The sequence below is a fragment of the Panthera leo genome, chromosome F2, assembly GCF_018350215.1.
Source record: "Panthera leo isolate Ple1 chromosome F2, P.leo_Ple1_pat1.1, whole genome shotgun sequence".
NCBI lineage: Eukaryota > Metazoa > Chordata > Mammalia > Carnivora > Felidae > Panthera > Panthera leo.
In genome coordinates this window covers 81,471,268-81,495,843 of record NC_056695.1, presented here as the reverse complement: position 1 = coordinate 81,495,843, position 24,576 = coordinate 81,471,268, and the positions used below count along the sequence as shown (strand labels likewise).

General features: G+C 64.6%; 1 protein-coding gene across 10 annotated transcripts in view; it reads left to right on the top strand.

Annotated features, from left to right (window-relative positions):
- Positions 1 to 23,843, top strand: part of LOC122211025 (maestro heat-like repeat family member 5) — a 30,986-nt gene extending 7,143 nt beyond the window's left edge. For 3 of the 10 annotated variants that reach the window (XM_042924100.1, XM_042924092.1, XM_042924097.1), the window contains 25 exons: positions 371 to 454; positions 1,391 to 1,507; positions 1,855 to 1,974; positions 2,506 to 2,655; positions 2,765 to 2,884; positions 2,992 to 3,068; positions 3,500 to 3,635; positions 7,281 to 7,376; positions 7,841 to 7,945; positions 8,358 to 8,493; positions 8,572 to 8,666; positions 9,860 to 10,009; positions 10,834 to 10,988; positions 11,982 to 12,126; positions 12,446 to 12,630; positions 12,993 to 13,130; positions 13,322 to 13,433; positions 13,676 to 13,819; positions 14,394 to 14,570; positions 15,379 to 15,534; positions 17,021 to 17,032; positions 17,561 to 17,683; positions 23,032 to 23,134; positions 23,333 to 23,407; positions 23,674 to 23,843. In XM_042924100.1, the coding sequence (XP_042780034.1) occupies positions 371 to 454; positions 1,391 to 1,507; positions 1,855 to 1,974; positions 2,506 to 2,655; positions 2,765 to 2,884; positions 2,992 to 3,068; positions 3,500 to 3,635; positions 7,281 to 7,376; positions 7,841 to 7,945; positions 8,358 to 8,493; positions 8,572 to 8,666; positions 9,860 to 10,009; positions 10,834 to 10,988; positions 11,982 to 12,126; positions 12,446 to 12,630; positions 12,993 to 13,130; positions 13,322 to 13,433; positions 13,676 to 13,819; positions 14,394 to 14,570; positions 15,379 to 15,534; positions 17,021 to 17,032; positions 17,561 to 17,683; positions 23,032 to 23,134; positions 23,333 to 23,407; positions 23,674 to 23,774 (3,012 nt within the window). In that variant the 3' untranslated portion in view covers positions 23,775 to 23,843. Of the gene's footprint in view, positions 1 to 370; positions 455 to 1,390; positions 1,508 to 1,854; positions 1,975 to 2,505; positions 2,656 to 2,764; positions 2,885 to 2,991; positions 3,069 to 3,499; positions 3,636 to 7,280; positions 7,377 to 7,840; positions 7,946 to 8,357; positions 8,494 to 8,571; positions 8,667 to 9,859; positions 10,010 to 10,833; positions 10,989 to 11,981; positions 12,127 to 12,445; positions 12,631 to 12,992; positions 13,131 to 13,321; positions 13,434 to 13,675; positions 13,820 to 14,393; positions 14,571 to 15,378; positions 15,535 to 16,707; positions 16,809 to 17,020; positions 17,033 to 17,560; positions 17,684 to 23,031; positions 23,135 to 23,332; positions 23,408 to 23,673 lie in introns of those variants that run through there. The other 7 variants (XM_042924094.1, XM_042924098.1, XM_042924096.1 and 4 more) reach the window with 7 other exon arrangements.
- Positions 23,844 to 24,576: the final 733 nt, after the last annotated feature.

The window sequence follows — 24,576 nt, the reverse complement described above, 5'->3', positions numbered from 1 at the left end:
GCTCTGCTTCAGAGCAGGGGAGGGAGGGACATCCGGCCAGTGGGAAGAGCCCGTGCAAAGGCCCTGAGGTCAGCAAGATGGCAGCATGAGAGGGCTGGGGGACACTGGCAGGGCCAGAGTGTCACGGGGTCCCCAGCCAGCTTAAGGGGTGCAGGGGTGTCCCGCAGGTGGGGGGCTGCCAGGGACCAAGCAGAGGTGGGCACAGCCCTCTGGCAAATATCTCCTTACCCTTTTGGGGAGTGGTTTGTCTTCTCTGCTCACCCACAGGTGCTCACCCCGAGTTTTCATCCCTGGGGTTTCCCAGCGGATGCAGGGGTCCAGCTTCCCCCGGAGGGTCGGGTGGGGCGTGAACACTGTGTCCCGCCCACAGCTCATCAGGAAAGAGGTGCCCAACACTGGCCTCCAGGAGCTCCTGGCGGCCTTGAACCTAGAACTCAAGCAGCCTTTGGAGAAGGTCAGTGCCTGGGGTGGGGCTTCCCGGGGTCTCCCACGTGTGTGCTCAGAGCCCCCGGGAGGCTGTGACTGCAGAGAGCCCGCGGCCGCTCAGGCCCCTTCCCTGCTTCCCAAGTGATTGTCGCCATCTGAAGCCCTGCGCACACGGATGACGCCGGGAAGGCACGAGGGGTGCTGTTGCAAGGGGACGGCGGCCTCGGGGCCACTTCGTGTTCGCTGAGCCCTGGCTCCCAGCCGGCCAGGCCCTCTTCCGGGCCCCAGGGACGCGGCCGGGGCAAGGACGGCAGGCTTGCGCTCTAGTGAGGGAGCCACGCTCGACAGTGGGGTCATCGGTGACAATCAGGAGTGCACTCTGTTCAAGTTGTGTTGCCCGATGTAGAAACTACACATTTTCATCGGGAGAAAGATAAAGGGGAATTCCGGAACACCCTGAACGCAGCCTCCTGCGTCCGCAGGAAGTGAGGCTGGGGGGCAGGGGGGTGCAGCTCTGCCCGGGACACCTGAGGCGGGCGGGAGGGGAGGTCCCCTGTGACCGTTCGGCCCCGCACAGGATGGCGCTCAGGCTCGGCTTGGGTGTGCCCGGGGCGGGGTGGGGGGGGTGGGAACCGCGGGAGCCTCCGGGGAAACCGAGGCACCGCAGCCCACACGGCGTCTGGGTACCGCCCTGCAGGACCCACGAAACTTGGCGCTCAGGGTCTGGCTGCAGCCCCAGGCGCGGTGAAGAAGCCGTTCAAGGTGGGCGGGGAGGGGGTGCTGCGGTGGCCCCCGCGCCTCCTGCGGCCTCAAGCAGACGGTGGGCGCAGCAGCCTGAGGCAGGAGCCGCGCAGCTCGGGAAGGTGCTCAGGACAAGCTCCGCGAATTCATTCGCCCCTCGCCCTGCGGTGGCGGCGCCCCTGTCCCCGTGCCCCGTCCCACACCCCCTCCTCCCTCCCCCCAGACCTTCCTCTTCCACTTTTACGGGCTGATCCTCCGAGAGTGCGCCTGTGCGGACCTGGTGAGGAGGCACCTGGCCGGCCTCCTGGAGCTGTCCCACCAGTCGTCCGGCCAGCGGGAGGTGGGTGGCAGCCCTCGGCACGCCCGCCCGCCCCTCCGCCCCGCCCCCCGTGCCGCCCCACCCCCCGCGCGGACGTAGCTGCTTGACGGCAGATGGGCACCCCACCCTTCACGCCACGACCTGGTGGGGCTCCCGCGGCCCCCGGCGCTGTGCCGAGCGACAAGGGGCTGCGGTGCGGGTGCCGCCTGGAGGTGACCTCGGGCACCCGTCCGCGGCCGAGTCCTGGTTCCATCCCGCCCCGGCGGCCCACCTTCCTTTGCGGGGCCCCCGGGAGGGTGGGGAGGAGACGGCAGGCCGCGTCCAGCACTGCCGCGTGGGGACGAGCTCACGGCGTCTCTGGCCCACAGGGCATTGCCGTGGCGGTCGGCATCGTGTCCTCCACGCACATGCAGGAGGTGTGGGCGGCGCTGGAGCACGTGGGCCGCACCAGGTTCCTGAGGACTGTCTTCACGTCCTCAGACAGCCAGGTCGAGAGGGCAGTGTGGGGGCGGCAGGGGCCAGAGGGCCGGGATTGGTGCAGGCGTGCTCTGAGCCTCAGTTTGCTCGTTGGAAACGTGGGGGTGACCCCTGCCCTGCCCACCTTCCCGAGGGGCTGGTGTGTGGGTGTCAGACCTCCGTTCTTGCTGCGGCCGGGGAGTTTTGAGCCTTGTCCTTGGGGCCCCACACGGGATCCAGAGCCTCCGCCGGGTCTGACGGTCAGGAGCCGTGTGGCCTTGCCTTGATTTTCAGGTGGGGCGTGTGGCCCGGGTCCTGTGTGTCCACGTGTGCACCCACCCTGGGGGTTTACTGGAGCATCTGTGCTTTGCTAGTCCTGGGCACCCCGCTGGGAAGAGACATGAGCGACAGAAACCCCCCCAGACGAGAAGCAGTACCTCCAGCCAGAGGGCGGGGAGCCCGGGGCCCGGGGCCGCGGTCCCGAGGCGCACGCGGGGAGGGCCCTCCCGCGGAGGGCGGCGGGTAGAGAGCCGATTCCCCAGGGGCCACCACTCTGTCCGCAGCAGCCGGAGCCGGACACGCACTGGAGATGGGCCGGCAGCACCTCCCTGCTCTGCTACGGGCAGATGGCCGCGCGCGCCGGGGCGCAGATCCTGCCCTGGGTGGACAACATCGTGTCCAGGATGGTGTACTACTTCTCCTGCAGCCGCTATGTGAGCGCGGCCGCGGCCGGGGCGGTGGGGGGGGGGGGGGGGGGGGGGGGGGCCGCGTGTCCTCTGCCGGGGCCGGCCCACTGACCCTCCCCGGACTCCGCACGGACAGGACAACATCCTGAAGACGAGCTTCCTTTCGGCGACCATCATGCTTTTGAAGGCTCTCAGGCAGAACAGCACCCCGAGCTACAAATTCTCTCAGATCCCGGAGCTCATCCAGTGCCTCCTGGTGAGCGATGCCTGCGGGGGCTCCCGGGGGCTCCCAGGGCCGCCAGCGGGACCAGGAGGCTGAACCGACCGGGCACTCTGACTCGCCCCCCCCCCTCGCCCCCCCAGTGCATCCTTCAGAAGGAGCCCAACTTCCTGGCCACCCTCTTCCGGGAGAAGATCATATTGGTCATCGTGGGACTGAGGTAACTCTCCTCGGGGTCCAGAACGAAGACAGGCCAAGGCATTGCGTGGGGGTGGGGGTCCACATGTCACATGTGAGGAGACGGGATGTGAATAGGGGACCAGGAACACGGGGCTGGCCCTGCTGAGGCCACGCACCGTCAGCCTCGTCTCCTATCCAAGACGGGTCGTTCATGTTGACACAGACCGATGCCCAACCTGGTCACACACCAAATCCAGGCCTCAGTCACAACCTGAGCCTGACCCTGGGCCACACGCTGAACCTCGATCTTGACCCCGGTCACATTCTGGGCCCTGATCCTGGTGACACCCACTCGTAAATCTTAAGTTGTGTAGGCCTCTCCCCGCTGGGAATGCATTTCAGCCTGGTGTCTCATTCCTGAACCGTGGGCTCTTGTGAAAAAGTCCAGAATCTTCTCCGTGTTTCTTCCAGCAACCTGCGGCCCAGTCTCAAACCCATGGTCAAGTCCCAGGTCCTGCACACCTGCCTGCAGAGCCTGTACACGCTCCCACCCACGGAGACGCTCAGGAGCAGTTTACCTCCGTTGGACGTGGCCCCGGACGTCACGGTGACTGCCTGTTCCTGTCTCTGGGTGCTGGGTTCCGGGTGCCGGGCCGGCCTGCCAAGCCCTGGCCGCGTGTGTGAGCGAGGGGAGCACCGGAGAGAGCTCGCCCGGCCTGGGTTTCTTCCCGGCTTCGCCACAGGCTGGTCTTGACCTTGGAGCCCGAGTCTTGAGTTCTGCCCTCAAGTGGGGCTCTGGTGTCCATGCCGCCCCCTGAGGTGCTGTGATTCAGATGGGACAAGGAAGTGACAGCACTCCACAGACGTGTGCCGCTTCCGGCTGCCTATTCAGCAGCTTCTGCTGCCCGAACAGGGCTAGCGTTTCTTCCTCGGGTGGGGCAGACAGAGCAGCTCGGATCCCCACCACTGGCAGGCCCAGCGTGGGGTCTCCTCCCAAGACCCTGCTCCCTACCTGGAACCCCCCGGTGGCCGGGGACACACACATGCACCCACATGCCACCAGCCAAGCTCCTGGGAGTCCCCCGTCAGCAAGAAACAGCAGGCCGGCGTGGAGATGAGCCACGGCAGGGACCTGAGCTGTGGCCAGGCTGGGCTCCCAGGGAGCAGACCGTGGGCCCAGAGTTGGGGGTACACTCTCAGGAGAGGCCCGGTGGGGAGCTGAGAGGGTGGGGTGGGGTCACAGGAGAAGCATACTCTGGTGCGGCTCGGGGAGGGCTCAGCCGATCCCCTGGGAAGCTCTGGTACCGAGGGAGCTCAATCGTGACATCGGCCGGCCCATCGCTGGCCCGTGGACAGCCCGCTTCGAGGGAGCGTGAGCTTGGAGGTCAAGTCCTGAGCGTCCAGCAGCCGGTAGTGGGTGCCTGGCCCCCGACTCTAACATCTAATTGGAGCCCTGTCCCAGGAAGGAGGGGCCAGGGCACCAGAGGGGAGGCCACGGGTCGTGACACATGACACGGGCGGGAGCTGGGTCTGGGTGACAGATTTAACAACCGAAGTGTCACTGCCACGCAAAACATGGCACTTTTCCAAGTGAGTGGTTCTACACGTTTTGACCTGGATTTGTGAAACTATCCTCAAAGCCGAGATGAACACGTTTATCACCCCCAAAGCCTCTGTGTGCCACCACGGGACTCCTCTTTGCTATTGTCATCATAGTTGGTATCTTGTAGAATTTCACGCAAGTGGGATTATGGGGGTTCTGCTTAGCTTTGCCTGGACGCTTCCCGATCAGACGACCTGGAGATTCGTCTACACTGCAGCCTGACGGACGGCTCATTCCTGGTTCCCGTGGCACGGTATCTGACTTTTCGGATGCCCACCGGGTGTCGATGTGCTCGCCGCACGAGGGGCACTGCTAGTCAGGCTGCTGTGCACACTTGTGTGCGGGTCTCTCTACAGGCCTGGATTCTGTTTTTTGGGTAAACACCCAGGACCGGACGTCTGGGCCATAAGGCAGGTGTGCGTTTAACTTGCCAAACTGCCTTCTAACCGGCTGTGCTGATTTGACTGCCACCAGCACGGACAAGAGCCCTGCTCCTCCCACATCCTTGTCAACACACGGTGTAGTCGGTCGTAAGCGCTGGCCATTCTCCTGGGTGTGCACTGGTGAGTGGTGGTTTCGGTGTTCGTGTCTCTACTGAGAGGAGCATCCCCTCGTGTGCTTTTGACCATCTTTGTATCTTTTTTTGGTGAGCTGTCTGTTCAAATCTTATGCCTCTTTAAAAAAAATTTTTTTTAATGTTTATTTTTGAGAGAGAGACAGAGCACGAGTGGGGGAGGGGCAGAGAGAGAGGGAGACACAGAATCCCAAGCAGGCTCCGAGCTGTCAGCACAGAGCCCGACGCGGGGCTCAAACCCACGGACGCAGGATCGTGACCTGAGCCGAAGTCGGACGCTTAACCGACTGAGCCACCCACGTGCCCCTCTCGTGTCCAATTTTTAAGTTGCATTATTTATTAGTTTCTAGAGTCCCTTTTAGAGTTGCTATGGGGGTCCTTTATCACACAGGTGGTCTGAACGTATTTTCTCCCGGTCCCCAGGCTTTCTTTTTGTCTTAATGGTCTTTTCCGAAGAGCGGAAGCTCTCGATTTTGAGGTTGTTCAATGTATCTGTTCTTTCCTTCGTGGGTTGTGATTTTGCTGTTGTATCCAGGAATTCTTTCCTTAGGCCAAGGCTGCAAGGATTTTTCTCTGCTTTCTTCTGGAAGTTTTACGGTCTTAGGTTTCACACTGAGGTCCGCGATAGGTTCTGAGCCAACTCTTATCTGCTGTAAGGAACGGCCTGAAGCTTAGCTCGTTGCGCATATACGGACACCTTGGTTGTTCAGGACCCATCCAGGTCCCAAGTTCGCCTCTGTCGAAAGCCGGCTGACTGCGTGTCTGTTTCCGTTTCTGCCTGTTTATTCTGTTCTGAGCCGTGTCTGCCGATGCCACAGTGATGTTGGTCCTGGTAGCTCCACAGGAAGGGGTGAAGGCCCCCAACTTGGCTCATCTTTTTCAAAGCTGTTTTCTGCTCTCCCGGGTTCTGTGCACCTCTGCACGAATCGCAGAATGAGTGGCTCAACCTCGAGTGAACGGCACCCTGGGGTTTCGATTGGAGTTGCACCCAATCTACAGACCGACTTGGGGAAGACTGACACGTTAACACCGGTTTGTGTTGCGAGCTGGGCGCTGGCGCACCTCTCCGTTTAATTAGGTCGTCTTCAAACCCCCCAGCTGCGTTGGCCGGTTTTCCGTGTGCTCGCCTCGGACGTCTTTTGTCAGAGCCTTTCCTCTCTCTATTTTCTTCTGATATTGCCGATGATATTTAAATTTTTAGCTTTCAGTTGCTCGTTGCTGGTTTATAGGAACACAATTGACTTTTTTCGTATGTTGACTTTGTGCCCGAAACCCCGCTACACCGCGTGTTAGCTTTTCAGAGCCTTCTGTAGATTCCACAGGGTTTTATACGTGACTTGTGTGAACAGTCTCCTTCTTTCTTGTCAACGGGGATGGTGCTGTGCTGTCGCCCTCCTACCCCACCGCCCTTGCCAGGACCCGCCGGTGGTGGGAACAGACACCGCGTTGTTCCTGACGTGATCAGGAATGCATCCGTCTTCGCCATCGAGTCTGCTGTTGCCGTGACTTGCTGTGGGTTCTCTCATGCTCTTAGTTAGGTGGAGAAAGTTCTCTGCTAGTCCTGCTTTTCGGACAGTGCTCATCAGGATGGATGTTGCATTTTGCCCACTGCTTTTGCTGGGTCTATGCAGATGATCCATTTTGATATGCTGTTTTCATTTTCACTCAGTTCAACGTACTTCCTGGTTTCGGCTTCAGTGCTGGGGGAATACGCCCAGGGGCGCCGTCTGAGGAGCCCTGGGCTGGGCAGCGTGCCCACAGCAGCATCGGGAGCTCACTGAACTCTGCCCCCGTTCTGGGAAATTAGGGGCAGATTCAACACCCTCAGCGGTTAGGACCTGAGGCCCGGCAGCCGGGAGGGCACTGTGTGTCCCCACCAGGGACCGAGTGGGGACCGGGCCTGGAGTGGACATTATAATCATTTCCGCAGGCCCCGCAGGGAAGGGTGACCGAGCCCTCACGGGGGCGAGTCCCAGGGCACCAGGGGAGAGATGGGCGAGGGTGTCGGCCAGGGAGGGCCACGGTGCTGGCGGGTCGCCCCCCGGGGAGTGACACCAGGCCACCGGCCCCGCCAGGCGCTGTACCGGAAGTCGATGCAGGCACTGGACCTGCTGTTGCAGAGCCTCATCTCCGAGAACAAGAGTGTGGACGAGCTATGCTTCATCCTGCAGGTGAGGCTCGGGCTGGCGGGGGGCGCACGACTGGGGCTCCGCCCGCCCGGGGTGTGTCCCTCGGACACAAAGGCGGCCAGGTGTGCCCCACGCCGCTGACCCGGGGGCTCTCGTCAAGACAGGGGTGGGCGTTTCAGAACAGCCGAGGGCCCTGCGAGGAGAAGGTGACCCTGGCTCATCTCCGGGCACCGCCGTGGGCAGGGAGGAAGTCCCGGGGATGGTCCGCGGGCTCCCGCACAGCCGTGCAGACGTATGCCCTCAAACACCCTGGCTTCCCTCTGGGCGCAGACCCGGCCTCGCCCCGGGGAGCTGAGCCGGTGGCCGGGCACGGACGGGCGAGCCATCTGGTGGGCACGCCTGGCTGCGGCCGGCCCGCCATCGCTCCGCGTCCCAGCGGCCACGTCCGGGAGGGGAGGGTGGGTCCGTGCGCTGAGCCGGCCTCGGGCTCTCCTCTCCCATCGCAGCACATGGAGCCGTGGCTGAGGTCAGACAGCAGCCACGAGCGCCAGCGGGCGGTGCAGACCATCTTCCTGTTCCTCAAGTACGTGGTGGACTACGTGGGGCTCACTGTGAGTCACCTCGCCCGGCACCCTCGGGAGGGCAGCCAGGAAGGTGGGCCTGAGCCCAGAGAGGGGCCGGGAGCCCCCATGGCGCGGCTGCCTCCGTGCTGGGCACCCCGGCCCTCGTTCCTGATTCTCGCGGCCGTATTCACGGAGCGTCTCGGCTGCTAGGCACGGGGCTGGGGGGCAAGACGCAGGTCCCGGGGTGCCCCCAGTCCCGGGGCAGGGGTCACAGTTCAAAGAGGGCGGCGGGGGGAGCTCGATGGCCAGGCCGCCTCAGAGCAAAGACTTGAAGGAAGCGGGGAAGGGAGACCGGGTGGCGGGGGAGGCGGTCCCGCCGTGGGACGAGGGCCTGGGGGCGCCCTGCCCACGAGACACCTGGCGGCCGGGCCTGGCCTCGCTCACTGCCCGCCCCTCCCAGGAGGAGGCCACCCCCTCCATGCTGGGCCACCAGATAGGCCTGCTCATGCTGCTGTGGAGGGACAAGGAGCCCGTCACCCAGAGCCACGCCCACCAGTGCGTCTACCTCCTCCTGCAGCTTCTGACCCAGCAGAAGGGTGAGCTGGGAGCCCCCCACCTCAGGGGCGCTGGCCGCTTGGCCGCCCCAGGCCCCCTGACTCGGTGCCCCTCGCCAGGCAGCACGTCGAAGTTCATGTATTTGAATAAAACGGAGAACTTTGAAGCAAATGCCAGGAGGGAAACAGAAACGAAGTTCTACGACCTGGTGAAGGTGGGGCCCGAGCCGCGCGCAGCCCCTGGCTGTCCGGGAGTGGGGGCCTCTCCGGCCTCCACCTCCCTGCCCATTCTGCAACCTGCGCAGGGGAGCTGGGGGGCGGGTCAGGCGTAGCCGGGACGTGGACGCTCTCTTGCAGGGAAAGCACCCCATCACTCTGCCCCTTGAAATCTCGGCCTGCACCCTCCCGCCCGTGACTTGGAGGGGTCCTGAGGCTCTTGCTGACCTCTCCCTTCTCGGCCCCCACTCCTCTTGCGGCCTCACCCCTGGGGCCCCTCACTAGGGCGACAGCTGGGTTTGCCTGAGGCTGTCCCGCGCTCACTACTCATGCACAGTCCCGGGCAAGCAGCATGCTGTCTGTCTCCCTCGTCCATCGCCTCTGCCCTCCCTCCCTGTGTGCGTCCTTCCCGGGCCGGCCCTCCCCTCAAGACGGACGGGGCATCAAAGCTTTGGGTTTGAGTCCAAGCTCTGCCTCAAACTGCGGGGCGGTCGTTCAACCCTTCCGTGCCTCAGTTTCCCCACCTTCCAAGTGAGAGTCCCTCAGCCTGACCCCCTGCCTGCTCTCAGGACAGGCTGGGACAGGAGCAGCAAGGCCTCAACACCTCCGTGCAAAGGGTCGTCCCCTGGGAACCCCTCCTAGGGAGTTGGCCGCCTAGAAGCCTGTGGTCCTGGTGGGTTCCCTAGAAACAGAGCCTGGGACAGGAATTTCAGTGCAGTTTAGGGGACAGAGACTCACGCTCAGGAGGAAGGAGTAAGGGAAGCAAGCTGGGGATGGGAGGAGCCAAGAGGGGGGTGGTCTGTCTGACCCAGGGGAGTGTGGCAGCTTAAAGTGTCCCCCACCTCGAGGCAGGGGCTGGACCCTGTACCCCGAGTCAGTGACTGGCTGCGGGCTGCAGGGTGGAGGGGCACCTGACTGCCTGGGCACGACTGCTTGCTCCCACCATCCCCAGAGTGATCCTTCAGCCCTCGGCGGCCACACCACCCACCACTGAGGCAGGAGGGGCGGGGCCCCAGCAGCCTGGTGCGGGGGAGGGGACAAGTCTGCTCGCCTGGCATTTTTTCCACCTCTGAGTACGAGGAGCGCCCCCACCCCGGCCCTGTCTCCAACCCCGACGCAGGAGGGGCTGGAGGGCTGAGGACCACCAGGGAGGGTGCCGCCTCGGCCTCTCACCGCAGCGCCCCCGGCCCAGGTGCTGGATGGGAACCTGACCATGGCCCAGCACACGCAGCTCGTCCTCACTCTCCTGCGAGGGCTCTGCAGCCACAACCACCTGCGCTGTGACCTGGCCTCACAGTTGCTCCTGATGATCGTCGAGGACCACAGCATCAAGGCAGAGCAGGTGGGCGCTGAGCCCCGGCTGCGGGCCACCTTCTGCGGACCTCCCCACGGGAGTCGGGGGACCCGCTAAGGAAGGATTGGGGTGGGGGAGGCCGGCTGGCCCCGCGTGCACGCGGACGCACCCGTGTCTGTGCACACACGTCTTCACAGAGAGCGCCCGGGCCTGGAGGCCGTGGGTCCCGAGCTCAGTCCTAGCCATCCGCAGTCCACGGCCCGCCTCCCGCTCCCTGAAATAGCACAGCCCTGTTAGCAGGGCTGAGACCCAGCGATGCCCTAGGGCCCCTGGTTCACCCCTCCCGGCCGGTCGGGACCCTCAAGGTCCCAGGGCCCTGACAGCAACACCCTGCCTTGTTCATTCAACCTTAGTCAGGAGAGAAAAATTCCCTGCCCCCACCCCCTCCCCCACCTCCCTGGGGATTTAACGCCTTTCGTGGGGCAAGGGGGCGTGGCCAACCTAGTTCATAGCCCACACAGGCAGGACTGCCTCTCAGGGGCTGCCAGGCCCATCAACCCTCCTGGCCGCTCGGGGTTGATCCTCACTTTTTCACAGGCACACAGGGAGATGGGGTGAGGCCGCGGGGACGGCGGGGCCACACCAGCTGTGAGCCACGGTGCCGCTTCCACCGCCGACCCCACCGGGTCCTGCACGTGTCCAGATGCCTCATCGTGGGGCAGGGATCACGTAGCGGTCAGGCTACCGGCTGAAGGCTGGCGAGGCCATCAGGATGCCTCACGGGGGAGGCAGACCCCGGCCCCAGCAGGGGACGGAGGCGGGAGCTGGGGGTGGCTCTGACGCCCCCTCCCGGTCTGCCCCTCCCTGCTCAGGTGGCTGAGATCCTGCAGGGCTTGTTCCAGGAGCTGCCCTCTATCATCTTCAAGAACACCCTGCAGACCGTGATGCAGGCCGTGTCAGTGTTGGGGACTCAGCACGCCCAGGAGACAGTCGAGGTGATACTGTCCCTGTGTCACCCCTCTGAGAGGTATGGCACCGGCACCCACGACCCAGAGGTGAACACCCATCCTTCCTCCGTGGTCTCCCCTCCCAGGCCACAGAATCCCTGGGCAGGCAGCGGCATGCACGACACTGGCCCTTCCAGTGAGAGAGACTCCACTCTCCTTCCCAGACTCCCGAACCACGGCCAGGGGGTCCCTGGAGGTGTTCCAGGCTGAGGGGTTAAGGTGGAGGCTCCATCAGTCCCCAGAGGGGGCTTTTGGCATGGGAGCGTCCCTCAGACCGGGAGAACCCTGAGAGACCAGCTGGCAGAGGGGCCAGAGGTCAGCTGGCCCCCAAACAGCCCCCTCCAGCTGCCCAGGGCCCCAGCACACACACGGGCCCCCTGCCCTTCCGGGGTCAATATTGGGTTTCCAGGCTGCACCGTGTGGACGTCATGAGCTCCAGCATCGTGATGCTGGGCCTGGCCTGTGAGTAGAGACCGTGTTCTAAGCAGCCTGAATGGTGTGTGTGTGTGTGTGTGTGTGTGTGTGTGTGTCCCCTGAAGTCTGAGGGCCACTGGAGCACCAGGGTGTCTCCACAGCGTCTCAGGGAGCACCGGCTTGTCACAGGCCCACAGCACCTTGGACAGGGAACAGAGCTCTGGGGGATGCAGGTCTGTGAGCCCCAGGGAGACACGCCCAGTGCAGACCCACTTTGCCCGCTTTGCCTGAGGGGTGAGCCCCCACCCCCACAAGCTAGGGGGAAGATGGGGGCTCTGTTTGGGGTCACGTGGCAAAGGAGTGCGGGAAAGCGGGAATCAGCACCGACATTAGGGAAAGCTAGCCTGTCCTGTGCTCGGGGCTTCGAGCGGGGGCCCCATCCGCATACAGCCTCCTGGACCCCGCGGATGGAAGGGCTCACCGTCCCTGGGGGGCCGGGCCATCTCAGGCCATCCTGCTGTCCCGAGGGTCACGTCCCGCCCCCCCCTCCACCCTGCATGGCCAGCCACCTGGAGGCACTGGGCCCCCTGCCTCCCCAGACAGGTCATACCCCTGTGGAAGGCCCTAGCCAGCAACACCCAGCTGGCCCGCAAGGTCCTCACCCTGCTCTACATGAAGCTGAGGCTGCGACCCCCCAAAGAGCTCGTCAGGTTCACCCAGCAGGCGGAGCTCATCTCCCTGCTGGTGAGCAGGACCCCCCCCGCATGCCCACCCGGGCCCCCCGCCCCCACAACCGCGCTGTCATCCAGGGGCCCTGCGGGATGCCTGGCTGAGCCGGCAGGTAGAGGGTCTCGGCAGGAGTAGCCGAGGCCTCTTGACTGCTGAGTGGCCAGCAGAGCGGGGCCAGCGCCCCCGGGAGTGTCCCGGCCCGAGGCAGGCATAGGCGGCAGGGGCCTGGGCCCGGGGGGGGGGGCGCCCTTGCTTGTGACTCCCCACTCCTCTGCTCACTGGAGCCGGCCCTGGAGAGTCGCCCATCTGAGTCCCGCTCTGTCGCCCGCCACAGGCCCTGGGTACCATTTACGAGCTCCTGTACACCCAGGAGTACAAGGCCACGGTGCGCTGGGCCTTCGCAGGGGTCCTCGTGGGCCTGCTCACGCAGCTCCATTACCTGTTTGAGCTGGATGTGGTGGACGGCATCTCAGACTACCAGGAGGATGTCCTAGACGGGAAGCCCCTCAGCCCCTGCAGGTGACATTTGTGATGGGCCTCGGCGCCCAGCCCCCTGGGGAACCCCAACCGTGCCCTCTTTGGGGTTCCTTCCACATACCCACGGAACCCCTGGCGGGCACCAGGCCCTGGGCTAAGTGCTAGGGACCCGGAAAGGAATGCACTCTGGCCCCACCTGGAGGCTTTCAGTCCCGAGTAGGGAGCAGGGGGCACAGCCACCAAAAGCCAGCGGGAGTGAGAATCCTGGGGCAGAGCAGGCTTAGAAGGTGACAGCTCACCGGGGCCCAGATGGGAGAGGAGGTCGCCGATGACCTTACGGTCCAGGCAGAGAGCCCAGCCCCGAGCCCCGACTCACCTCTCCGCACACCCCCACCTGCCCCTAGGACATGCCTGGAGGCCCTGAAGGGTCTCTTCTGGACCACCAACTACTGGGAGGTGTTTGCCTACCTCAAGCTGCTGAGAGGCTGGGAGCTCTTTGAGCACATGGAAACCTACACCGAGGGGGTGACCCTCTTGGCTAGGTGCGCACAGCCTGGGGGGGGGGAGGGTGGTGCTGGCCCCAGAGAGCATTCCTCATGGGAAGGTTACACCCCATACTGGGAGCTGGGCTCCAGACTCAGTTGCCTGGGCCACCTCCCCGAGTGAGCAGGGGGTTATGGGGGCCAAGGATGGAGACCTCAGGGCCCCCGTGCCTGCCTCTCTCATCTGACAGGGCCATGGCCCACTATGACTGTGAGGTCAAGGCCGTCTTGGGACAGGCGGTCATCTCCCTGAAGAGCTCTGAGGAACGGGACAACATCGTGGCCATCCTCATCATCGCGGAGGTCAGCCCCTCCCCGGCCCCGCCCTGCCCCTGCCCCTGCCCCTCACCAGCGTCCTCGGGCCCTTAGGAAGCTCCGAGAATTGGACTTCCGCTCCAACCCTCCCACGGAAAGGTATCCTAACTTCTGCCTTCCGTGTCAGACCTGCTTGCTCTCTGGAAGTGCTTCCTTACGTCTAACCCACTATCTCATGCTGTGCCACAGGCCCATTTTCCCTGGTAGCTGACTGTGCCAACACTACTCAGTTTCTCAACAGCCACGAGCTCACCCAGTACATGTCTCGGAGAACCGTGGACAACTTCCTGAGCCTGGGCCTGAACAACCCCAACCAGCTGGTGCGGGCCATGAGCCTGAAGGGCCTCAGCAGTGCCCTGAGGCATCCTGAGAAGGTGAGAGCAGGGGCTGCTCGCTCCTATCCCAGGAAGACTTCAGGGAGGAGGAGGCATGTGAGAAGAGCCTCCACAGCAGGTCAGATTGGAAGGGGTGGGTGGGGAAGGCAGGGCAGGCCAAGGCAGGAGAGGGGGGGAACGTTTGGGGAACGTTTGGGGAACGGTGCTGCGTTGCATGCGGCGGGGATCCTAGAATTTCAGGGCCGGAGGGGGCTCTGAGGTCTGCGACTTTGGCCTCCTTTCTAGTAGGGGTCTCTTACCCGACAGCACACCTGCTAGGTGGTCCCGTTCATGCGCCACCCGTCACATAGAGGACTGGCACCTGGCTGGGTGTGGATGCACGTCCTCCTTCTGCCCTTTAGGCCTTCCAGAACAAGTCCATGCCCCACGGTGCAGGCCGGGGGGGCTGGGGCTGAGGCCCCTGCGGATTGTTAAAGGAGGCAGCGCGGGCAGGGAGCGGCAGCCACGGCCCCGCCGAGTTGCCGACACCCGTAGAATAGAAACGGTGGTGAAGTCGGGAAGGGCACTTTCCAGGGAGCGGGGCAGGCCCGGGAGTGGCTGCGTCCGCCCGCAGGTGATGCTGCTCCGGAACCGGCTGGCCGGGCTGCTGGACGGCTTCGTGGGGCCCGAGCCCAAGGACGTCATGGGCCTGATGGAAATCCTGGGCGACATCCTGCACCGCCTGGGGACCCAGGGCGTCGGCGCCACCAGCCTCAGGATAGCCCAGCACCTGCTGCAGCTGTTCGACGATGTGAGAAGCGCGGCGGCGGCGCAGCTCCTCGCTTGAGCCCGCCAATCCCTGCAGCCGCGGCTGCCACCCCAGCCAATCCGAGCAGCCGCGGCTGCCACCCCAGCCAATCCGAGCAGCCGAGGCCGCTTCCTCCCCCCCCACCCCTTCCCACCCCCGGGGCTTGTGGGTAAAGTCCTGTGGACCTGGGCGGGAGCCTGGCCCCAAGGAAGGTAGGTTCTGGGAGACCCCTGGGCCGCCTCAGAAATGACCTTGCCCAAGCCTCGTGCTCCCCCACGCAGAGGGCGCGGGCCGCGGCCAGGAGAGCAAGGATGGGCGGGGGCGACAAGGGGGCGCAGGCCCGTGGTGCAGGTGCAGGGGCTGGTTCGCAGCCTCGAGGCGTCCTCATCGCCCCCCTTTCCACCCCCCCCCGCCCCCCGCACAAAGCCCGAGGCCTCTTGCTGGGTCTCAGAGCTCAAAGTGACCGGTCTGGCCGCAGGGTGCGCCTGGTCCTCCCGGGAGAGGGGGTGAGGTCGCTGTGGCCGAGAAAGGGGTTGGCCGCAGCCACCGGAGGGGGTGGCAGGAGGAGAAGGCGCCCCAGCTGCCCAGAAGGCTGGGTTGTGCGTGCCAGTGGGCAGCCCGGGCAGCAAGGTGGGTGCGGTGGAGGGGCGCAGCGGACGGTCCCAGAGCTGGAGAGGGCGGGCGTCGGCGTCAGGGCGCATTGGCCACCGCAGGTCCCTGGGCCGGAAGAAGGGTGAGAGATGGGCGGTGGCTGGCAGATTGGGGGGCGGCGGGGGGCCGCCCTGCGGCTGAGGGCTCTACCTGCCGGCAGGAACAGGCCGACGTGCGCGGAGGGGCCATCCTCCTGTACGGAGACGTGCTCTACAGCGGCGGCAAGAAGTACCAGCAGGCACTCAAGAATCACGCTTTCCAGGCCCTGGTGCCACTGCTTTTCCACCTGGCTGACTCCTGCCCCAACGTGGTCATGGTGAGTGGCCCCCCCGCCTTGCAGGCGACAGGCGCAGGGAAGGAGAGGGCCCGTCCCAGGTGGCGCGGCCCTCACCTCTACGTTCTCCCCCCAGTCTAGGAGCCCGCGAAGCACCCCCCACCCGACACACACACACACACACACACACACGCAGTCAGCCTCAGGAGCCTGGAGTTTGGGGCCCTTCTCGCTCCCCGCTCTCCCCAGGGCCTAGTGCAGACCGTGCCCCCCTCAAGGGCACTGCCCCCAGGGAGGCACCGTGTCTGACTCCCACAGAGGACCCATAGGGCGGCCCTGGAGCTCCCAGCCATTTCAAGGCCCCAGGTTTCCCAGATCATCCGTTTGAGCGGCCCCTCTGGTCTCGGGGAATGCCCCTTCCGCCCTCTACACTGGGAACGCCTGCTTCTCGCCTGAGACCCCATCCAAGTGCCCCCCTCCCCCACTCAGGGAAGCTTTCCTGGCCTCCACCCCTCAGCAGCGTTCTGCTGGCCCTGGGTCCCCATCCCTGGGTCTCAGCTCTCACTGTGGTCACCTAACAGCCTGGCCCTGCCAAGTAGGCCCTGCCTGCTGCCCTCTTGATCGTGGCCACCTCCTTCTCTCCAGCCCCTCCTGGGGCCCTTGGGAAACTGCCTGAATTCCTGCTTCCTTCTCACAAAGGGACTTCCTTCAGTCCCAGGGCTTCTCTCTGCCCCTGCCCTAGACCCACCAGACCCCGGAGCCCTCCGGACCCATCACTGGTGGTGTGATGGGCTGGGAACCCCTCAAGCCTGGGAGAGGGTCCACATCAGGTCTGGGTCTGCACAGCCAGCCAGCAGCCCGGAGCCTGGCACAGGGCAGCTGCTGAGTGAATGTGCAGCTAAATGAAGGGGTGAACGGAAGGGTGGATGGGAGACCAGTAGAAGGCAGGGGTGTCGCCAGGTGGGGGGGGGGCTAGAGGGGTGCAGCTGGAAGTTCAGAGGAGAGTGTCAAAGAAACCAGGAGAGGCTGCCTGGGGGAGGCCGGCCTACTCAGTCTCACAAGCTGTAGTCTTAGGATAAGTGGCCCAGAGGCCAGGGGCCTCTGAGTGAGGGGGGCGGTGCATTCTGTGAGCTAATGGGAACACAGGAAGTTGAGGGCAGGCCTGGGCCTGGGGTTGGGTCGGAGGGTCCTCCTGTGATCAGGGTCTCGTCCTAGATGCTGAAAAACAGGTGCTCCCCCCCTCCGGAGCACAGTCTCCTGGGGACAGAGGCGTGGTCGACTCAGGAGGAGGTTGAGGGCTTTGGAGTGAAAACCAGGTGGGCCGATCCCCCCTCAACTCAGCAAGGGAGGGAGAGGTCAGCTCGGGGACCGGCCCGTCTCGGCTCAGGTCACCGCCACCAAGTGCCGCGGACAGGGCTGCTGGGTCGAGGGTGTGGCAGGCTGGTCCCCTCTGGCCTTTCTCCTGGGCACATGGATGGCGTCTTCTCCCCGTGTCCTCACGTGGTCGTCCCCCTGTCTGCGTGTCCAGATTCCCCTCCTGGTAAGGACACCAGACAGCTTGCCCTAGGGCCACCCAGGGACCTGATTACCTCACCTCTGTTGAGACCGTGTCTCTGGACAGTCACAGCCAGAGGTCCTGGGAGTGATTTCCGCTCATTGTGGGTGGTACAGGGACCCTTTAAAGGAGTTCTGAGACTAGAGGCGGGGCTGTTGGGTACTGGTGAATGAGGGACCGGCCTTCCTCCCCTGGGTGCCTGTCCCCCGGCCCTTGAGAGACTCCCTCATCAGGAAGGAAGCCTGGGTGGCCAGGGTGACCACTGGCCTCTCGAGTTTTTGTGTGAATAAGAGCACGGCACCCACGGGGCTTGGGGGGTGAAGACACTACGGCGGGGCACCCTGTGCCCCCTCCGGGGTGTGAGCAGGCTACACGGCCAGGGCGCGGCTGTGAGCGGCGTCCTTGCCGGGCCGGGGCCCTCGGTGCCTCCGGGCCACTTGTCCTGCGGTCTCTGCCCGGGAGGGTGTGGATGCGGAGGGAGGTGACTCGTCTGTCTTTGCGTGGCGCCCACAGAAAACAAAGCTGACCTTCCTGCGGTGTGCCATCCTGCTGAAATGGGAGTTCCGGAAGGAGCTGTTTGGGAAGCTGGCATGGGGTCGTGGCCTCAGCGCCGAGAACGACGTTTTCATCTACACGGTAAGGTGTCAGCACCCTCCCGGATGAGGGGCAGGGAGGCCGGGGAGGTGGACGGGGGCCGTGCGCAGTGAGGGTCCTCACCCCCAGCACCCAGAGGGGGACGGGCTTGATATAGGAACCCTCTTGGGTGGCATCTGACTCGGTCCTGCGGGTGTTGGTTAGAGGCCCGCTCCGTGCTGGGCTGGCCCCTTCAGCCTCCCTCAGTGGGCCCCCTCTGTCAGTAACCGAGCTGGGGGCCTCCAGGGCCACGTGGGGACCACCCCACCTGGACGGGGAAGCCCTACCTGGAGGCAGTTCCCATGGCCGCTGCGGAGGGGCCTTTGGGGAGCATAGCGCCCACTGATGTCCCAGTGCAGACATGGGGAGGGCCCCGTAGCTCTGGGAACCCGGGAGTGGCCACACCGGGACCCCACGGACGTTCTTGGGCCCACACGCCTTGCTGAGGATTCGTGTGAGGAGACGCGTGTGCGTGGGGCGGATGAGCAAGAAACCACAGCTCTGATTTCTGGTGATCCGTTTATTTCTGAGTCCAGACCCTCAGAGCCCGGCTGGGACCCCTCCCCAGCGCTCGGGGACCGCGGTCCCCATCCCGGGCTTTTCTCCAGCTGGTGGCGGGCAGGCTGGCGCCCCGGGCCACACTGGATCTGGTCGAGGTGGGCGGGGGCTTGGGGGTCCCCGCCGCAGCTGGGAGACGGCAGACGTTTCCTGAGAAGCGGGGAAGGCTACGGTCTGGGGGTGAAGGTGCCCGGAGAAAGGGAGCGGGGCTTCTCAGGGTCCGGAGGGCAGTGACTTCGGTAGGCGCCACCTTGCTGGGGAGCCGGCGGGGCCTCCGTGCCGAGCGCTTCGCCCGCCGCGTGCCGGTGGTGTTTTTTGTGCGAACGAGGAATTCTCCGCAGGCTCCAGGCGTGGGTCCTTGGCCAGTTGTTTGTACCGTAATTGCCGTTGCCCAGTCTGTGACTTCTCGCACTTTGCTTACTGTGTCTCTGCTGGTGCGGAAGTTTCGTGGCCGGACGTGTTGCTTTCCCACGGTCTGTGCTCGGGTCTGAGGAGAAGCCCCTCCCCACCCTGGAGCCGCACTGGTGCCTGGAGGGGCGCGGTGTGGCCGTGACCTTCCACCAGCTGCAATGCCCAGCTCCCTGCCCGCGGGAAACTGCGTGCAGCGCTTCTGGGCATTAGGCTGTCCCCCGTGGTTGATGATGGTGACGCGTCACCCGAGGCACAGGCCGCGGGCGCCCGCGGGGCTGCCGCCCTTGACCCTCGTGGCTGTGATCGGGGCTCAGCGTCTGTGTCCCTAGGATGCGTTCAGGAGACAGACGTCACAGCGATTTGAGCAGGGGAGGTTAACGTGAGGGGTGGTTAACCGCTGCAGGACCTGGGGGCTGCGGGGGGCTGGCCGGTTTGCGGGGGAGCCAACTCTGAAGGCCGCGGGACCGCAGGGACGGCGCGTGGACGGGAGTACGTGATGTCGCACGTCCCAGCGTCGTGGAGGAGAGCCCCTGCCCCAGGCCAGGAGGACCCCCATCCCCAGAGCCGAGGGCATGGCTACGCCCCTGCGTGGCAGAGAAGCTGGTGTGGCACAGAGCCGAGCCCGCCGAGATGCCGGGACAGGTGCCACACGGGGAGGGGGTCACGGGAGACCGGCTGTGAAACGGCCCGGGGGGTGGGGGAGGAGTCCCGGGGGTGCCCGTGGGATCGAGGGCGGGAGCCCCTCCTGTGTCCCCACGCTGCCCCCGTGCCCTCGCGCCAGCTGGCGAGGGTGACACTGGGGCCCAGGTCCGCTTTTACAGAGTGCACAGCAGGGGTGAATTTGGAGCTGGGAGGGAGACAACGCTCCAGTGGGCGCCAGGGCCTCCGCCTGGGGTGTGTGGCCCGGGCTGGGCTTCCTGCTCTTGTCATTTTGGGTTGCGGGTCTCTCTCTGTGCACGTCTGTCAGAGACCTTTGTGCCGCCGCGGGGCGGGTGTTACAGTGACATCCCGTCTCTGAGGTGTCATGGGTGCGGGCGGCCCGAGTCCGGCCCCAGGGCCTCGTGCAGCTCCAGGCCGTGGCTGAGGCTTTTCAACGAACTCGTCTTTTCTCTTGCTCCTAAATCAGGCCCGGGGTGGGGGAGGGAGAGACTCCCTTTTGGTGTCCCTGTGCCTTCCCTTGGGGCCCTTCTGGTCTGGTTCCCGAGGTGCGTGGGCGATGTCAGGTCCCCCCCTGCCTCTGGCATCCTGGGCGTGAGGTTGGTCTTTCCTTCCACGGAGACATCTCGGGCGCCCGGACTCGATGCCCACCTCAGCCCGTGTGCAGGGACAGCGGGGCCACCTGTCACGTGCTTGTGGTTCCGGTCGTGTCCTGCCTGCTTTTGCCCTTGGGGACTTGTGTTTAGCTGGTTGCTGAGGAGAGCGCGTCGAGAGGTCCGTGCTTGCCACCGGTGTCTCAGTACCTAGTTGACCGATCTGACCAATTTATTTTTTTTAACGTTTACTTAATTTTGGGAGAGAGAGAGTGCGATCAGGGGAGGGGCAGAGAGAGAGGGAGACAGAATCGGAAGCAGGCTCCAGGCTCCCGGCTGTCAGCACAGAGCCCGACGTGGGGCTCGAACTCAAGAACGGTGGGATCATTACCTGAGCTGAAGTCAGACGTTTAACCGACCGGGCCACCCGGGTTTCCCTGATTTTACCAATTTCTTAAACACTCCGTCTGTTAGAGTAATGAGACCGTCAACTTTATTGAGTTACACTCACAGGTTTAACCAAGTACATTTCCCTCAAACATTTATTTTTCTGTGGGTTTCAGACCCATTGAAATGGCTCGGAGCCCCCACTAGCAGCCTCGCTGTGACAGGGGTCCCGGGGACGGCTCAGGCGCCGGGGGAGCCCGGAGACCGTGGGCACGTGCGTCCTCCCCGCCTTCCGTTCTGGGCCCCCCTCCCGCTCTTCTCACGTGGACTTTCCTGGCTTTGCACATTTTTCCCGTTTTCCCACCTTCCAGGAGTTGGAGTTTTAGGAAGCAGTTGCCGCCTCGGCTGGCAGGGGCTCAGGACGCCCCTAGTCGGGCAGCGCGGCTGGGCTTGCTGGTGGCAGGGGCTCCTCCCGCAGTGACTGTCCTCTGCCCCGGCCCGCTGCCTTTGGGCCGCTCGCTGCCCCGTATGGTTTCCTTTCCACGTGGCAGCTTGGTTCCCGGAAGCCTCACGTGAGGTCGCTCACGGCTGGCGCTCCTTCCCGTCATCCCGATACTTCCAGTCCGTCAGCTTTGCTAGGAGCCCCTTCTTCTGGAATTTTCTAAGAGTTGAGACGTGTGGATTAGGGCTTCTCCAGTCCCGATGCTCCCAGCCCTCCCCGGGGACGTCTTCGTGCCCCATTGTGGGGTGTGCCATTGAGCCCTGCCCACCCCCCGCCCCCGGCTGACCTCGGCCACCGGTCGCCTTGAGCCCCGGGCCCCCTGGGACACGTGGGCCACGTGATGTGCTCATAGCTCTGCCTTCCCTCCGTCCCGATTCCCCGTATGGGCCCAGGCTCACGGCCAGGCCTTCTTTTCAGCAATCACAGAGAAAAGAAACAAAACGCCGGTATTTAAGTGCTCCCTCGCTTTTCAACACCGAAGTTAAATCTATTATAGTTTCCTTTCTTTTCTAGAAACCTCCTTCCTGTTTTCTTTTTGCTGACTCCTGCCTCTGGAGTAGTGCCGCGAGTTGATGGCCTGCTGGGTCCCCCAAGGCCCCCGTGCCACGGTTCCACGAGCCTCAACCACAGACGTTGCTGTCTCCTGGCTCTGCAAGCCAGCGGCCTGTGGCACGGTGCTGGCCAGGCCACGGCCCCTCCCAGGCCCCTCTCCCGGGCCCCGCGCTGCCCTGGCTTCGAGTGTCACTGCGCCCGAGGTGCTCTCTCTGCACGCTGGCACCTCCCCTCCTAAGGCATCACCTGTAACACGTCAGGGCCACTGGGGGACCCCATTTCACCGCATTGCCTCCAGAGGCCCCATCTCCGAGTGTTGTCCCATCCTGAGGTCTGGGGCGTTAGGAATCAACATATCTTTTTTGGGAGGGGCGGTCCAGCCGGTCCCTCAGCTCACGAAGGACCCCGCTCCTTCCAGGGAGGCACTGTTACCGCTGCTGGTGTCATTGCTTTTATTGTTCAGACTGTCACACCTGGCCTGTCTTGAACTTGAATCCTGTTTCCTGTGAGCTCTGTCCCTGGACTCTCTGTCCATAGGCATCCTTGTTTCTGACAGCATTAGAATGTTCCAGGCCCTTCCTAGTGCCTGTTCTCTCCAGGGATCAGCCGCCTCCAGGAAGTCCTGGTGTCTGAGTGGAAAAGGGTGTGAGAGCCCAGAGTGCGTCTCAGGGGGCTCGGAGCTCTGGAGGTGGTCCCAGAACGGGCACAGAGCAGGAAGGCGGTTGTCTTTTTAAGGTCACGAGCTGACGGCCAAAACCCCAGAATGTGGGTTTGCGACAAGAAGGCACAGGCGATCACGGTGGTTGGGGATGGCGGGGGTGAGGGGCTGGGACCTCAGGCCGCCCGGTGCCTGAACCTGGACCTCCCACCTGCAGTGTTGGTCTGACGTTTGTGGAGGGAAGCTGGTGTGGGCGGAAACGCAGCTCCGAGGGTCAGCCCGGCCAGGGCGCAGCCAGAGAGAGGACGGCCAGGCCGGGCAGGGGTGACCTGAAGCGGGCGCCCCTCGGGGGAGCACGGCCTGGCGCCACAGTGGCCAAGGGTCCCTGCGGGAAGTGGGGGCACCAGGGTGGCCTGGGGGCTGAGGCGAGGGGGCCGACGTTCTTGTCATGCAGGTGGCAGAAAAGCCGGTTCCAGCAGGCTTAGACGGTAAAATAAACCGGTTTATAATCCTGCAAAGGCCCAGAGGGTGCTGCCACAAAGCAGCTTGGGCCAGCAGTGGAGACGAGCAGCCCGGGCTGCGTCCGTCCCCTGCCCCACGTCCTTAGATTGGTCTTATCCTCGGTCCAGGGGCCGTCCCGTCCTGAGCCCGCTGTCCCCTCCTAGAGCAGCCACACACCCCGCGTGTCCACAGCACAAGCCCAGGGGAGCGAGCGAGGGCGGCAAGAGAGGCTGGGCTCCAGTCCTGGTGCAGAAGAGCCCAGCAGACCTCCCTGCCTCCTCTTGGCTCTGACTGGCCCTGGGTCTGTTGCTGAAGCTGGGGAGGGTGGGGGGTGGGAGGGGCCGGGGAGGCCTCCCGGAGGACGTGCCGGGGAGAGGTGACAGAGTGCAGGGTCCCAGGTGCCTTGACACAGGCCCCAGCGCGAGGTGGGATGGGGGGGCGTCATGGGTCTTGGGACTGCAGGGCTGGCCGGGGGCCTCGGGCGGAGCGGCGTCACAGGGAGCCGGGGGACCCGTCTCTTCCCCCTCCCCAGGTGGAGAGCAACCTTGGCAACTACCACCAGTTTCTCATGCAGGCGTTGACTTACCTGAGCAGCCCCGACAGGAACCTGAAGCAGGCGGCCATGAAGTTCATCGGTGGGTGCTGGCCCCTGGTCTTGTGCTCCGCCCACCGTGCCCACCCAGCCCCCACCACTCAGAGCCCAGAGCTGCCCCCGGGAGGGCCGGGCTCCCGTGTCCGGGGGTCGGGTGGGCCGGTCTCCTGTCGGGGCCAAGCTGGCCTCCCGCAGGGGCCAGGGAGGCACCCGGGCCCACCACCCTCCGTCCCTGGTGCAGGGGGGATGCTGCAGGACTACTTTCCCGACCTCTGCATCTGTCTGAGGAAGGCCGACGTGAGGACCCTCAGGAAACGTGAGCCCTGGCCCAGCACAGGGGCTTCTTTGTTCCCCAGCTCTTCAGAAGGCCCCTTAGCCGGCCTGTCCCCAGAACAGGGCATCGTCTCCTCCTTGAGACTCGGTTCCAGGACAGGGCTGTGCCCCCCTCCCCACATACACCCCACGGGGCTCCCGGGACGGCTGTGCACCTCCCCCTGGACCCTCCTCCTTCAGCTCCCGCAGCAGACTGCCCCCTGCCCCGGGGGGGGGGGGCGTGTGTCAGACCCGGGGGTCTCTGTGCAGACTTGGAGATCCTGAAGCAGGACCCGGACTCCATGAGCCGCAGATTCTACAGCAGCTTCCTGGAGGACATCTGGGAGCTGTCCCAGTACGTGACCCACTGAACCGTGGCTCGATGTCGTGCTGGTTCCCAGCGTGTGTTTGACGTTCTCTATTAAATGTGACAGAGTTCCCTTTGGCCTCCCTGGGCTCTCCCTGCCTTGCGCCCCCCTCAGTAGGGCTGGGTGGCCTCCCCTCCAGACGCAGACGCTCAGGATGTGGGGTCCTCAGCAGCTCTGCTGGTACTCGGCCCGGAGCCCTGGGGGTCAGCCTTGACACCTCTCCCAGCCCTCCCCAGGTCCGGCGATCCCCAGCATCTAGAATCTTCCCGCTGCCCTGCCGTGGTCCAAGCCCCCCCCAGCCTCCCCTCCTGCACCACGCGTGGCCCCGAGACCCTCGGGGCCCTGTGTCCACCTTCCTGTGCTGCCCTGTTGGTGCCTGGTCTCGCTGGCCTCCCTGCCTGCCCCGCCCCCTCTCCCTAGCCCAAGTGGGCAGGGCAAAGCCTTCCCTCCTGCTCCGGGCCGCGGCGAGGGGCCCTTCAGTTGTGTCCAACGGCCCCCTTGCCCACTGTGGCTGTTCTGGGGATGGCATGTGGGCACATGGTAATCGCCTGGTAAACGTGAGTCAAACCAGCGAGTTAAGACCATGCCTGGGACACAGCTCGCGTCCTCCCGGGGTGACCCTGGCCCTCGCGTCCTCCCAGGGTGCCACTGGCCCTCGGAGAGAAGTGCAGATGCACCCCAACAGCTGTCCGGGGGCCCAGGGACCACCCCGAGACTCTGCCTCCAGCCAGGGAAGTGAGGGGAGCTTTGTGGAGAGGGCCAGCTGGAGGCCAGCCTGGAGGACGTGACCAGGGAGCGGTCAGGG